This window comes from Indicator indicator, chromosome 7 (assembly GCF_027791375.1).
Source record: "Indicator indicator isolate 239-I01 chromosome 7, UM_Iind_1.1, whole genome shotgun sequence".
In the NCBI taxonomy this organism is placed as follows: domain Eukaryota; kingdom Metazoa; phylum Chordata; class Aves; order Piciformes; family Indicatoridae; genus Indicator; species Indicator indicator.
In genome coordinates, this window is record NC_072016.1 from 20299649 (window position 1) to 20315300 (window position 15652).

Consider the following 15652-nt stretch of genomic DNA (forward strand, 5'->3'; position numbering starts at 1 on the left):
TTATGACTATTCCTTTATTTTCAGCTTCCTTTGGAGTTTTATTTCATTTTTTATTTTTCTAATCTAGTTGGGATACGTAATTGGCTGTAAGTGTCACAGAGTTTTTGTATCTCTATCATGAATGTTGTTCACATTGTGATGTCTAATTTGCTTTTTAACAGTAATCTAGTTGTGTTTGTGTACTGCTGTGAGAATTTGAGGTTAAGGTATTTATTATATAGATAAATACAAAGATAAGTCAAAAGCATTGCATGACAGTTGCCAGCAGCCATGGAGATACCAGGAAACAACACAAAAAGGCAAACTCCTATGAAATCCTTGAAGTCTTTGGGACTAAGTAATTCATCTGTGCAATTACTGCCTCAGTGTTTTTCCTGCAAAATCTCTTTCTGAATGCCTAGCTCTACTCTTTCAAAGGCCATGTGTTGGGCTTAAGGTCAGGATTAGTGTGTGTGTGGGGTGTGTACTTTACTTGAAGAGGGTTTTAAGTTGTGCCTGCTTTTGTGCTGTTGAAGATTTTTTCACAGAGGGTAAAATTTATTTGTTCATGTAACAATTCTGCTAAGGCTGGAACATTCTAAGAAGATGAGTTTTAAATTTGGCTTCCAGTCTTTCTCATCTTGACAGCATATGAAATGACTTTGTTTTTCCTTCCAAATAACAAATGATCCTGGTGACTGTGTAATTAACTACACCTTCCCCTCCCCTCCTTTTATGGAGTTTCTTTTCCAGTAGCACAGCCCTGCCAGGAGCAATATTAGATTGTGGTGCTGTTCTCATCATCATCAGATGGCAGGCTGGTTTTGGTGTTCCTCCTCTGCAGTGCCAGCTCTATGTCCAATTCTCTCAGCTGCTTCAAGAAGCCCCGGTTTGGCAAGATGCATCGGTGTGTTAATACTTGCTTAATGGCATCCACTACTGTCATGTTCTTGTAAATCATCAGGTAAGCCAAGACCAACGTGGCTGATCGGCTGCGACCCATAACACAGTGAACCAGAACCTTGTCTGCAGAAACAAAGAGAAATGATGTAGAGATGACACTGGGTAATTAACCATGAAAGTTTCTGTAGTGCCCCTCCTCTCTTTCGTGATTTGGCTACCCTTACCAGCATTTTTGTAGGGCCTGTCTTTTTGCAGGTGGGGAAGTTGAGGCTTTAAGTCTTGCTGTAATAACAGTAACAAAGGTTGCAGAGAGGGCCTGTGTGTGTAATTCTGTGTTGGGGCATAATGACCAAAGCACAAGGGTTTGGGAGGATTTGATGTGCTATCAAACCATCTTTCCACGAGGATAAATGGGATACAATGAAGTGCCTTTCTCATTTCTACTGGCTAGACACAAAAGCTAACTGAATTTGATGGATTTTTTTGTTTGGTTGTTTTTTTCCCTGATAATCATGTTCTTCAGGATCTAGAGTGCATCACTCTCTGCCCAAATATGTAATTTGTAAAATTTAAGTAACAAGGCTTTTTTAGGACTCATTTTTGTGGGCGGCAAATAAGAATAGTCACAGAAATGAATAGGCATATGAACAGGGAGAGAGGAAGAAACCACCTCTTAAACTATAGAAAAGCTGCTTTAGAAACCTGGCTAGTCACCCTTACCCAGTCATGTTGAATGAAAGTAACATTTTGGTACTACCACCACCTGTCTGGTTTTTATGGTCATCTCCTCATGTACTGTGAAAGCAGAGTCTCTGCTAATAGTTCTCATTTCTGAATAAATGTGCCTCAAGATTTGGCTTTGTGACATTGCTTGGTTGAACTTTGAGCTTCCAGAGGCAGAAAACTCCTTGGCTTCAAATACCAGCAAAGAGGTAAGCCGAAGTGGAGCGTTCCTGGTTTGCTGTGTCTGGATTAGATGAAGGAAGTTAAGAGTAAGTGGGTTCAGGTCTGATTGACAGGTTTTGAAACACTTACAAAGATTTGCAAAAATGATTTGGAGACCTTGAAGGGGGGTCTCATAAAGGCTTGAACTGCTGAAGGAGGTTGATTTGGAGGACTCTAACACCCTGCTAAGCTGAATTGCCACAGGAAAAAAAATCCTATCAGGGCCAATAATAGTTTATCTCTGTCAGCTATGCCTCCTGAGAAGTGTTGGGTGCAAAGCCATGACTCCTGCCTATTACCTCCTTTGCATCCAGGCAGAAGAGGATGTCTTGGCACAAGTAGCATTGCTATGTAGCATTAAGAACTGCCAACACTAGAGGATTAATGGTTACAGTCTGCATCCTAATCCCACAGTCTTAGAGGCATCTTGGCAAAATTCCAGTCTCTCTGATAACTGAAAGTGCCTCTTCCTCTCTTGGAAAGAGATAATCCCTTCTATTATTACTGCAAATATTTGAAACGGATGAAAACTCCTATTTGTTCAGGCCTTCATGCTTCTCTTTAGAGCTCCCACTTTGTAAATGGGTTGCTGTTGAGGTGATAAAATACATGATAGGGCAAGGAAGGCTGTATATTGTATGGGTGGTAAATGCACGGGATCTAGGGGAAAATATATAGTTTTATGTTGTCTTAACAAAGGCAAAAAATGCCTGTATAATTTTCTAAAATGCCCCCTGATGGCAGGAGGCGGTTCTTGCCTCTGTGTGAATATTCAAGATCAGACTGCCTGCTAGAGCAAAACTAGAGCCATGTTCCTTCTATACTATCTTGTAGTCTCTGTAGTTCTGACATAAGGACCAATCTGAATCCTCCTTCCCTAACAGGGAGTCCTCTCTTGCAGTCTTGATTCTGAAAACTTAATATCCTTCAAGATGTGGCTGAGTATAAAGTATTAGTGCACAGAGCCAGACGTCTGCTGAGTGGTTACAGGTCCCTGAACTGTTTTAGTTATTTGAATTGGGTTTCTCTCTCTTGAAAAATCTGTATAGATGCAGTACTCATGTTCCAAAGTCAGATAGAGTGATGAGTGTTGAGGTGTCTTTGGTGAAATGCCTTGGGTCTTTGTCTTGTATGTTTTTTCTCACATTCCTTTTTTTATCTCTGTCTTTATACGTTATCTTCACATGGAAGGAAAATGCTATTCCCCTCTATGTTCTGAGGAACTAAACAACAAAATGCTAAATCTGTAGAATTGTAGGGAGCTTAAATCTTCTTAAAATAGTGTCCTCCTTTCAGGCTATTCAGGCCTTGCTGGTTAAGCTGTCCCATGGTCTGAATTGCGTATTTTGGGAAGTTTTTATGCACAGCTGAATGATAGCATGCATAATTGTGAACAGTTTGAGTTTCCTTCTAAACCTAACACTTAAAACTGAGGTACTTTAACTGTTAAGTCAATCTGCCCACACTGAAGCTGCAAAAAAATACTCTGACCAGAAAGTTTTTTCATGATGACAAAGATTTTGAAGGTTAAGCCCACTGCGTTAGGACTGTGTTTTGACTACATCCAAATTGCCAAGCTTTCTTTCTTCTTGCAGAGACAGGCTTCTGCATTTCCATGACATGCTGCAATAACATTTGCTATTGAAAACTTCTTAGCAACCCCCCCCAAACAAAACAAAACAAACAAAAAACACCCATGTATGAAGACATGTATTCAATTAATTTGATCACTTGACTGACTGAAAGTCTTATCCCAGATGGTGTAAATTCATTAATACATACATTCTAGCCACAAAAGACAAAACTTTTTTTCCCTTTTCCCTTTTTCTCTCTCTTTTCCTTCACTCTATTCTAATGCAAAGTAGCAAACAAGTGTAATTTTGTTACTGATGAGAAGTATTTAGCACCATATACTGAAGTCCCCTGTTATTACCACTGAAAGTAGGTACTTGGTTACTTGCTATAAAATCCCGTTTAGGAATCAGGTGCTACTTATCAGTTGGGAAGATGTCTGTAAATAGTGCTTCATTAGGCACTTGAAACACAGAGTGTCTTTGTACAGTATTTGTGCAAGCCTGATAGCAGCTGGCTACAGCTGAGCTAAACAGCTGAGAACAGAAGCTGACATGAAGCTAGAAACTTGTTATGTGATCCTCTGACATTAAGGTCTCTGTAGGTCAGCAGAAAAGTCTTGAAGTTTCTCAGATGGTTTCTGGTAAAATGTCCTGCAGACATATTTAAAAAGGAAAAAACCACAAACAAACAAACAAACAAACAAAAAAAAACACCCCAAAACACAAATCAACAACCAATCAACCAACCAGTGTTTGTGGGGAAGGAGTAAGAATAGTATTGGAAGCTAGCATGAGGCCTAGGCTGTAGCATTTTATATCAGTGTAAAGCTTTCTGAGGGAACACTGCTGGAGGTCAGCAAATAACGAATTGTAGAATCAAGCCAAGGAGGAATTACCAAGGTTTTAATGAATGTTTCTAGATCTCTGCTGTCAAGTGTTGCTTTGGTCCCCTGGTGCTTGGAAGATGGCAGAGAGATAAATCTGTTCTAGCTTGGGGTAATCTGATGGCCAGGTAGGAAGATGGATTTTGTATTTGCAGAGTGAATCTAATACTGCAGAGCATGAAGCTGTGGAGTGACAGCCTGGAATCTCTGCAGAGTATTCTTGTTCCACTCCAATCTCTGTGCAGCCAATATCCATGAAACCTTTCTTAATAGGGACTAATTTGAGGAAAAGACAGCTAATTTATGAAGGATTCAAAATGACAAAAACAAACCCTTAGTATCAGACAGGATACATTTCTGCGAGGTGTGGTGTGGACTTTTATCCAAGAGTGTGGAAAGGAGCTTTTGGGTTGGTAGTGGGAAAGGTCCTAGTTCACTACCTTCTTTTAAGCTAATTTTCTCCTACTAGTTCTATGTTCTGTGTTAAACTATGTTGGACTCTCTTCATTCCACACAAAGGTTGAATGCTGTAGTACTATGCTTATAATCAGGTGGAGTAAATATGCTTTTAACCGCTTTTCAGCACCGTGCTTACTTCTTTCATCCTGAAGTGCATTGTCAATGAATTTAGAAGCTGAATAAAAGAACTGGCTGAGCTGGAAAGTGGGGAGGTCATCAGCTTCCACTCCATGGTACTCCACGTTCATGTTGTCATAATATTCTGGTCCTGTGTCCACATTCCGCTGACCATGGGCTGCGTTGAGGATGTGGGTGAAGCCTGCCTTCCCAAGGCTGTAGCGATCTAATGCAGTTTTCCTGTTAAAACAAGATTTACCATTTGAGTGAAGAAACTCTTACTTAACAAGCTGGAAAAATAAATAAAAATATCGTGATAGATTCTAAACATTAATGAGACTGATAATGCTTTAAAAAATGCATCATTTACCGTTACAAAGATCTTAAGATACTGTCATTCAGAGTGAATGTGGTCCTTCTGGAATTCATAACTGTCTCTCCCAGGTCTTTAGAATACCTTAAAAATGAATTTATTTTTCTGGCACCTTTGTAATGTCGGCAATACTGTCTTCTATCCATCTTGTACAAGAGGAAACTTGAGATACAGAAAAGTATATAATGAACTATTTCAAGTCATAAAAGCAAATCGGTGGCAGAACGTGAAATAGGGCCTGTGAATGCTGGTTTCCCCTTCTGTCCCATCAATTAGTTTTGCAGAACTCATGGAAGAGTCAGTGATACATGAGAAGTAAGATCATCTGGGATTCAAAAAGAAGCTCTTCATCACTTAAGTTACTGATCTTCCCCTCCTCCCCCACCATGTATACTTCAAAAAAATAACTAACTAAAAAAAAAAAAATCTCCCTTCTGTGGTCACAACTCCCTATCATGTTTCTATTTACTGTCATGTTTGATTAAGCCAGAGGTCTAAACCAAAAAACTGGTTATGGAAATTTGATGCTAGCCTTAAACGCAAGTTCCTATATTAACCCAATATTCTAATTGTCCCCCTTGGTCGGGGAAAGTGAGATATGTATGAATTCCTGAATTTTTGTGTTCCCTAAACTCATGCCAGCAGCCTGAAATTCCTCAAGAAGTGCAGAGAGAGCCATGCAAAACCTTCTGTGTTTCCATTACAGAAAGCTCTTAGAGTTGGAAAGTTTTGTTCTGGAAAAGCTGTCACATTTCGTTAGTGTCTAGGAGTACAACTGAGCTTTATATAAAAAATTTACATAGGGGTTATTCTTTTAATGTATTTTCACATAACTACTGCTGCATTAAATTAATTGGTGCATGATGTAAAAGAGCTTTTTCCAGCCAGAAGTACCTATCTCAATGCATGTTTCCTGAACATTCAAATGTGTAAGTGCAGCTACTGTCAGACAGGACATTGTGGTGGGCTACCTGTTGCTGCATTCCATAATTCTATTGGTGACAGCTCAGAATAGCTTGACATTGACTCCACCTTCCCTGCCTCTGCCAAAGTCAAAAATCCCCCTCTGAGCAGTCAAGAAGTTAGTGCTAAGAGCATTTAACTGGGTTATGGATACTGAAGGTTCTTACCTATGCCCTATCTCATGATAGCAGGCTGTTCTGAGTAGATGGTCCTCTCTACAGAAATTTCTTTCTGGGCAGAAATGATAATGTCTTGACATCACTGATGTTTCTGCCATGAAATAATGTTGTAAGTCCTCTATGAGATGATTTAAAAGCTAAATAAGAAATCCAGTTACTGCAAGGATACCTGCCTAAGCTCTGTAGACTCTGGAGGATAGAGCATCTTGCTGCTAGTTCTTTGACTTTCCACCTTCACCTTGGGTTAGATAATGCTAACTCCTTCCCTTTATATCCTTGTTGCAGTGACTGACCTAGAAAGACTTGTCTTTTTTCACTCCTTCTAGTAAGAGATTGTTGCCTTAGGATTCTTTCCAAGTGCATATGTTCTATATATTTTGGCAGCAAAGGCACTTCAGTTCTGGGCTGTAAGGATAGCCACTATTTAAAAAACAGATTAAATGTCCTAGCCAGAGAGTAAGGGGGCAGTGAATATTTGTTTGGTTTTGATATGCTTGAGCTTCTGCTTTTAAATTGTCTTATTTTGTTTTGCTTCCCTGATGATGGGATAAAGAAAACATTTTCCATTCACTAGACTTGGCCCAAAGCCTGTATTCAACAAACAGTGAAAGACTAGTGGTTTCAGGTCAGAGAGTTGTGCTTGATGAACCCTTGCAAGGGGAGACCATTGTGATGAATAGCAAATAGGATTGGAGTGTAGTTACATTCAGGAGAAACATAGTTTATGATGCACTGTAGATACTACCAGACTTTGGCTTCTGCGGGCACTACTCAGGCTAATATTATATAGCTTTTTAATTAAATAATGAAATTGTTCCATGCAGCGGTAACATCAAACAATAGGTCACCTGATAGTTATTAACATTTGATACTTACATTCATCTGAAATCCAGTGTTTCCCTTTTTCCTTGATTAGGTTGTCAGGAGATTGCCTTCTAACACAGTGGGCACAACTAATGCTTTTGTTTCTGGTGGTCCTGTTCAGTGGCTCCAGTGTTCCATAGGCATTCAGAAAGAAGGGATACTGCCTTTCACTAACTGCATAAGTAGTTGCCTCAGTCTGGCTGAGCTTCTAGGAACTTCTCCCTCTACTTCATAGTCTTACTTGTGGCTGCACACTGTGAATTTGGGGCCCAGGATGGAATTAATCCTATTTTTATTTAATCAATTAAAGGTCATGCAGTGAGGTGTTCATTTTGCATCACAATTTGCATTAGCCATTTTTTTTACCATTGGCCTGTTGGTGTTGCAGAATATGTACATTGTTACTCTGTTAGCTCTCTCTGTTTTCCAAGGCTTGGGCTGGAAAAGGAAATCAGAAGCAGCAATGGACCAATCTTGAATGCTGTTGCAGAAAGTCCATTGTAAATGCTCAGATGTAACTAAGTCATCTTCTGTTAAACTCCAGAAAATGAATGCTTGATATTGAGCCCTCAAATCTGTTAAGACCTCCATGTTTCCCATCAAATTGTGCTGTGTATAAGTGGTGTTAGCCTGTTAGTTGAACCAAAGCTTAAGCATTCGGCCTGGCTAAGTGGAACAGCATCAGTGTAAGTCCTGTAGTATGTGAACAGCTCATGCATCTGCAGGCTGAGTTACCGCTTATAAGCTGTAAAGAGAATTTTGGGTACCTTTCTTCTAGCAGATACCCTGGACAACATTACCTATGGAGAGGTTTTCTGAAGGTTTGTAATACATAACGTTGCTTAGAGATCTGAGGAAACACAGTTATTTTGCAGTAGAGAAGAGTGTTCACATGACTGCCAGAGGTGCCTGCCATGGGCTTTGGAGTCTTTTGAAGAAAGCTGAAATGACACACTTCTTCAAGAGCAAGAGTGCTTGTCTTCAAACCTGATGTGGAGATAAAGAAACACACTCCTCCTCCTTTCTCTAAATTCCTCTAGTCTTGCAATTGATAATTTTCATGAAAGATATCTCTAGTGTTCGTTCAAAACTTTTGGGTTGTTTTTTTGCGTTTTCTTTTTTTTTTTTTCTTTTTTCTTTTCTTGAAAAACCTTTCCCCAAGAGCTGGGCAGACAGCCCAGTTGGACCACAAGTTGTCAGACTGACTTGGTTTTGTCTGCATTTGCACTCTTACCAGCTGTCTTTTTATCTTGCCCATTGATCATAAATAGTATTGGGCAGGAACAGCCTATTCTGAGATTCTGACACTGCCCATAATATAGGCAGTTAAACTTGAGGTCATGCTGTGTCTGTAGCATGCCGATTACCAGTTAACAGAGCACAAGAAACAGGCTGCTAAGCTCCCATATAGAGGGATCTCTACGCCTGTAAATGGAAATGTTTGTGTCACTCGACATGTTTGCTTGGACTGGCTTTAGCCATCAGTGAACTCCAGCTTTATGTAAAGAAGGACTGGCTTGTTTCCCAACCTCAGCTGAGTCTGTAGTGTGGATGCCATTGTGGAAGCATCCTTCATTATCTGTTTACTGTAATTGGAAGCTAATTTTTTGTGTGTGTGTTTTCATCATGCATGACAGTCCTGGTTACAACCCAAGGAAGGGAGAATGCTTTTAGTTTTCATTGCAGTTTTTACCACACCAGAGGTGTCAGTATTTTAGCTGAAAGGAAGAAATAAATCAAGCATAAATGTCTGCAAATATCAGATTGGTTGAGGTGACTAACACTGTGGGATCATTAAGGAGTATATGAATTGCATACCTTATTGGAGGATTTAACTTTAGTTCACTTCCAGCTAGAAATGGCACAGATTTTTTTTTTTTTCCCTTGCAATTGTCTCACTATATGAGTTTAATTGTTAAGCTAACAAGATGCCTCTTTTTCCATCTTTGGGTACTCCTATTTCCTGATACAATGCAAATAATATTTACATTTTTGTGTTTCTGGTTGAATTTTAAGCAGCCATTGTAAAGAAGAGTTTGCTACAAGTGCTGATGTAGATGGATGTGTTTCTGGTTGAATTTTAAGCAGCCATTGTAAAGAAGAGTTTGCTACAAGTGCTGATGTAGATGGAACCACAAGCATTTGACTGCTCTTCTGGTTATTTTCATTTTGTATGTCTCCACAGTCTGTGCCATTAGCACTTGATTTCCTCTTATATGGTGCAGCTGTGGTCTCCAGTGTGTGTGGAATGTGTTCTATGCAGAGGTGGAGTGTGACACACTGGGAGATAATACTAAAAATGTCAGTATAACTCAGTTTAGTAAGAGATAACTGAGCAGATTGATCCTATGTAAAAACTCATCAATTCTTCAACTCAGAGCACATAAATTCATGCTAAAAAGTTAAGGATACGCAGACGTCCTCTCTGTAGCAAAGCATGTTAAGTAAAAGCTTGGTGCTGAATCAGACTCTGTATTTACTGTAGCACAGATGGACTCATATACATGTTTAATTTAAAGTTCTGAGGCAAGGGGGAGTACTTTGATACAGAAATGTAACTTAAATGGTAAAAAATGAGATAAAAATCACTTTCACATAGGGATGCATTGATAATAACAGACTATCACCAAGTGGGAGAACTGACCCAAACAAAAATGTCATCCTTTTTCAGATGGTTCCCAAAAGATTATTTATTATCTCACAGCTTGTGCAAGGGCAAGTGAAGGGCCTGTCCAAGACTTTGACTGTGCCTGCTGTCACTTCTAAAGCTATATTTCACAGGATTAAAAGCAAGTGCTACAGCAAACTCTGCCTTCTGGAAGCAACAATGTAAGTAGTTATAACATGAAAGAAAATCCTTTCTTTCAAGTTGCTGTCTCCAGTGTACCAAATCCCTTCTTTCTCCTTTCAGAAATAGCATCATGACAATCTTTAGTCCCAGCTGCTTTCATCAGGAAGATGCCCAAACCCATGGAATTGGAAGAGGGGGAAAACAACTTGCAGGCACTGCAGCCTGCACCTCCACATCAAGTATTAAGTATATTAAAAACAGCTAACAAAGGGAAGAGAAGGCAACTGATGATGAAAACCCAAATGCATCTAAAGGAAGGGAAGTAATCCTCTGAAATGCCTTGTGAGGATGTGGGCAGAACAGCTCCCTAGACAGGCGTGTCAGCAGTTATAACTGGTGTACTGGTCAGACAGATGCCTGGTATGCCTCTAAGTCCTTATCAGAGCCAAGTCTCTTGAGTTTCATGTGAAGGTTGAGCAAAGCAAACGTGTCTCAGTATTGACTGTTAAAGCCACAGATGATGTGACCCAGATTGACAAAACACAAATCTGAGGCAACATGTTACTAGATGAGGATCTTTATCAAACTTTTTCATTTCCTTAAACACTGCAGGATGATAATTTACCAGATGGTCAGTGTCAGAAAAAAGCTTCCTGAATATAGGCAGTACTGACACTTTCTTAAGAAAATCTGGCAGTTCTCCCTCCTGAGGAGAGATGTTGAGAATTTCCAATAATACTGACCCCGTTTCCTTTTGGTAACTCCAGTACTGAGGGAGTCTAGAGATAGTGTAGAATTGTATTCCGTCTTCCTTCTGAGGTGTTGCTCCATTTCTGCAGATACCTCCTGTTCAGCGTGATTTAGAAGAATTTTTAGGTACCGCTGAAAATGCTGAACAGGGTCTTCTTGCTATGTGATAGAAAAAGATTTAATAGCCCATCTTCTCCTAGCCCAAAATGGTGGATGTTGTTTTGGGAAGTGATACAACCTAGACACAGAAAATATTTCCTTGCTTTATCTGCAGCAAAGGCATCTGACACGTGATTTAGTCAGTCATGTCCTGGTCTTGACTTCAGTTACTCACCCAAGTGTTAGAAATCACCTATACACAGAGATGTTATGTGGGGAGTGTTACTTGCCTTGGAAACCATTACTGCTTTAAGAGGTTTATGATCCAGTGTTACAGATATGATTTTTTGGGTTGTAAAACTGTTATTACAATTGGCAGATTCTCATACTGACAGAGTTGAAACTATGTTCTCAGGAGTGTTGTTATAATCTAAATCTGCATGCACTCCTATTTTTTTATGATTAATACTGTTGTAGATCCTAGGCTCTGGGCAACCTGATCTAGTTGAGCATGTCCCTGTTTACTGCAAAGGGGGTTGGACTAGATGACCATTTGAGGTGCCTTCCACCCCAAACCATTCTGTGATCTCACCATGCTAACTATGTGCTACCCTGAGTGAGGTCCATCTGTTTTCTTTTAGGTCAGTCTAAATTGTCTTCCTACTTAGTCACTTGGAAAAAGCCATACTTCTGGAGAAAGGGAAGAGGAGAGAATGTGTTTTAGTGAAGTTTAAATTTAAGGTTTAGTTGTATATTGTCATTATCATATACTTCAACCCAACGGTTTGAGTTACTCATGTATCTTGTGGAACCTTACCTCTATCAGCTCTCAAGACCATAAGCCCTGGGGCTCTACTGGGAGTAGCACAGACTATAGCTTTAATGAAGTGCAAGCTTAGTTCAGCTGCATAACCAGAAAATTATTTTTTGTATTTAACCTGCAAGGAATTAGATTCCTGGAAGCTTCTTTTCCTCTGGGAGTAGTTTGCGAACATAGAAAGAGCTGAAATTGTGTTGAGATCTTAAAACCTAATGAGAGCCTGAGGATGGTTAAGAAGAAAAAATATTGGGAGGCCTTTGTCTTCAGCTAAACTATTCTTTGAAATTCAGGAATGTGGAACTCTCACACTGTTACACATGAGCATCATCTCTGGTAATACGGCAGTCACTGAGGAGCCATAAGAGAATGTTATAAGCTGCATAACTGGCAGAGATTTTCGATGGGACCACAGTGAACCAAACAGGCTTGGGATCAGCCAGTAAAACTGCTCATGTAAGTTACCTGGTGACCAGTGAAAGAAAGGAGCAAGACAAAGCTGCTTTCTATTGCTTTGGAAGGCTTCTGGGTGTGAGGAGGATACATGCAAGCACTAATTCCTGGTAGCAGATGAGTCAAAATCTTGGCAAAGTATGTTTTATTCCTATCACTGGACTGTCTTTTGCAAGTTCCAGTGTCTGGTCTCTAAAAGTCCTTGGAACTTGCTAGAGGAAAATTTCAATTGGAGCTGAACACAGCATGTTGTATTTTGAGGCTTTGATTATTCTGGGCCTGATGGGCTCATGGAGATGTTCATTGCCTCTGGGCAACATCTGCAGTGAAGCCTTTTAACAAAAGGATTGAGTGGCCTCACAGGGCTCCTCGATAGCCTGTATTGCATTAGAAGGAAGATGTGGTTACGTAGTCAGGGTAATTAATTAGCATTTCCATATGCAGTTACGACTCCTGTTAACCTTGTAAATGAAGGAGGCTGGAATGAAGCACAGATGTGAATGCTCTGAAGATAAACTCTGTGTATGTGTGTTCACTTAATTTTGTTGATGAACTCCACTAAATTCTTTCAAAATCAACCTTAGTTTAGCATGGCTAGGGATGCATATACACCAAACATCTGTTCACATCTCCATGGCAGCTCTTTGACAATTAGTCCTACAGCAAGATCTTAAAATAAATGCCAAAACCTCTGCCACACTGAAGGGGGAAGCTGCTGGTCAGAAGTAAGATGTGGAACTGGCTGTGAAATAGTACAGAAGTCGCTGGACTTGTCTTGCTTAAAATCAAATTTTAGTAGTGGCAGTGAAAGCTGTGTCTTGCCTGCAGACCAGTTCTCATCTCAGACTTTTTTGCTACCGGATGTCAAGTTTACCCTTATCCATCTGACAATAGTTCTCTTTCAGGGAGCTTCATTTTCTGGTGAAGTTTAACTTTTGCTCACCACCCACCTGCTCCTCACTTCTTTTTCCTTCTCCATTGGCTTTCTCAATTTTTTGTCCTAGTCTGTGGAGTACTCATTCTCTCCTGAAGCACCATTGTTTTTCCTCCTGACTTAAGAAATATGCTGCCCAGCATAAGTGAGTGTAGCTCTGAGTACCTCTCCAGAAGCTTGTTTTTCTGTTCCTTTGGTTAGTGTGCACTAAATTCTAGTGTGTGTTGTATTCAGAGTTGCACTTCCTGGAATTTATTGTGAGGTGTAAAAAGCCACTGCTACAGGAATGATTACAGGAAAGAGTGGTGTCCTGGGCTTAGAGACTGGCTGTCCTTTTGTCACTTTATTAGGTACCTTTGCTCAGAGTATTTTTTTTCTTTCTTCCTGAGTCTTTTGGCCAGGCTTTTCCTATGGCTTAATTTCTTTTCCCCTTGTCTCTTAAAGGGGGAACCTTGGCTTGACTAGAGCCCAGCACTCTTGTGTGTCTTTCTGTCACCTCTGGTGCCGTGGAAGTAATTGGTTGATGACAGTAGAAGTCCTGTAACTTTAAATGCTGCGTATCTTTGCTGTTTTGTAAGTTAGCAAAAGATGAATTTTAGGACCTCTAAAAAAATTGTTGAGGCTCTTGCTTGTGCCTTACAGTAATGATGTGAAATAAATGTCTTGTTAGTACAGGGTGTAGAGGAAAGTGGGAAGTGGACCAGTAATTCTTAGGAGTTAAAAACAAGCTCTGGTGCTCTGCTTTGGGTTTGGATTGGGGAATTCTCTGATGGCATGTCTCCTTCTTGCAGCAGTTGTCTCTGCTTGTCAGAATAGGCTGTTTCTAGTTTAGTCCTGTACTCAGCAGAGCTGAGTCTGTTTTGTGGGTTTGGTTTTTTTCCAAATCACACTTGGTCTGATCAGTGAGACACATCTCTGCAGCTTTCTTTTCTGCAGAGTTCTGTTTGTTTTAGTCTCTTGAGCAATTTGGAAATGCAGAGTATTCCATGTACACAAGCGCAGGCTTGGAAATGTAGAAATACCACTGTGGGTTGAGCTGTGTCTGCAGTTGCTTTTCAAGAATTACATTTCAGGCTTAAACCAATCTAAGCTGTGTTCCAACATATCTAGGCCATGCTCTTATTATGGAAGGACTTTTCACTCGACGAATGACAAATTACTCCTTGAAATGAGCTGTTTAATAATAGATTATAACTAGTTTCAACTTCTGCAGCATACACTGCTGCCACAACCACTCCTGTTACTCAGCCTGTACCAGCAGACTCTGCTGCACTTACCTAGCACTCTCTTGAAGCAGCAGCAACCAGTACTCTGTGCTTGTAGCTGCAGGAACCATGTTCTAATTGGCTCTAATTGCTCTATTGAATGCTGGTATCTGTCAGGGGCTTATCAGCTCACATCATCACCACTAAATGCTAATGAATGGGTAGTAGGAGGAAAGAAATACCTTGCTCTGTTTGTGAGTTGTACTTAGTACAGCTTAGCCATCTCTCGTGCAGCAGAGATGCACTATATACGTTTTACTCTGTAGAGAAGTACTATGCATACTTACTCATCTCCTATGTAGAGGTTGGGCCAGACTTCATTGACATGAGTGTACTTTGGGCATCCTTTCCAGAGGAGTCGCTCCAGTTCAAATGCACCTGGGGTACAGTAATTCTCATCAGGATCTACTTTGATTGCTATGTATGCATTTTTTTTCCCAGCATCCAGACCTACTGATGACATCTTGTCCGTGAAGTAGCGTGCTCAGGATGTGCAAGAAACTGGAATGTAACCAAAAGAGAATGTTAACCTGAGGAAGCACAAAGCAAGTGATATCTGCTCTGGTTGTGGGATGGCAGGAGCAGCACTGGCCAAGTGTGATTGGGCTAGGCATGGTATGAGGTTGATGTCCTTGCTTTGTGGCAGACAGACTCGCTTCTGGTTTTATGCCTTTCCTGGACTTACCAAGAAATACTTTGTTGGAATGAACTCATGAGCAATGGGAACAAAAACCAAAGGTTTGTGGTCACTGAAGTTTGGTCTCCATTGGGAATTTGTTTCCTAGAAAATCCCCTGGTAAGAATTTGGCAGGTCTAGCAGCCTGATCCAAGGGTTCTAGAGCAACTAGGGGAACTGAAGGGGAGAAGTTTTAAGATATGTATGTATCATTAATTGGGAGTCTCCTGAAGGCTTCTTTGTGTGATTTTCAGAAACACAGGGAGACTAAAGGTGTCTTCAGGTGGCTGCTGGGTTTACTTGTTCTGCTTGCAGGCTTTTTGCAGGAATGAGAGTTTACCATTTTGCAGCATCACTGAGTGACAAGCCAGGATGGGCTCAAGGACTTGGGTTCAGTCTTTTTTTTTAACCTAGATGCATACATGGCAAGTGGGTAGCAACAAACACTGATGAACATACAGAAAGGAGCAATGGAGTAATGTTATCCTGTAGCTAAAGTCAGTGTATCATTAGTATTGCCAAAACCAGCACCCTGTGCCTGGCCATGCTGTCAAAGCTATGTTGCTCAGAATGAACAACTTTGATATGCTCTGTGTTTGAGCTATCAGCTAGTATTTAATCCTTTGG

At 40.4% G+C, this 15652-nt stretch overlaps 1 protein-coding gene across 1 annotated transcript; it reads right to left on the bottom strand.

Moving 5' to 3' along the window:
* Window positions 1–746: 746 nt before the first annotated feature.
* DUSP29 (dual specificity phosphatase 29) lies at window positions 747–14812 on the bottom strand. Its single transcript, XM_054382329.1, has 3 exons — window positions 14637–14812; window positions 4881–5101; window positions 747–1005 (listed from the first exon to the last, which is right to left on the bottom strand). The coding sequence occupies exons 1-3, from the start codon at window positions 14810–14812 to the stop codon at window positions 758–760; spliced, it is 645 nt and encodes a 214-aa protein (XP_054238304.1). The 3' UTR covers window positions 747–757.
* Between the last annotated feature and the right edge of the window lie 840 nt (window positions 14813–15652).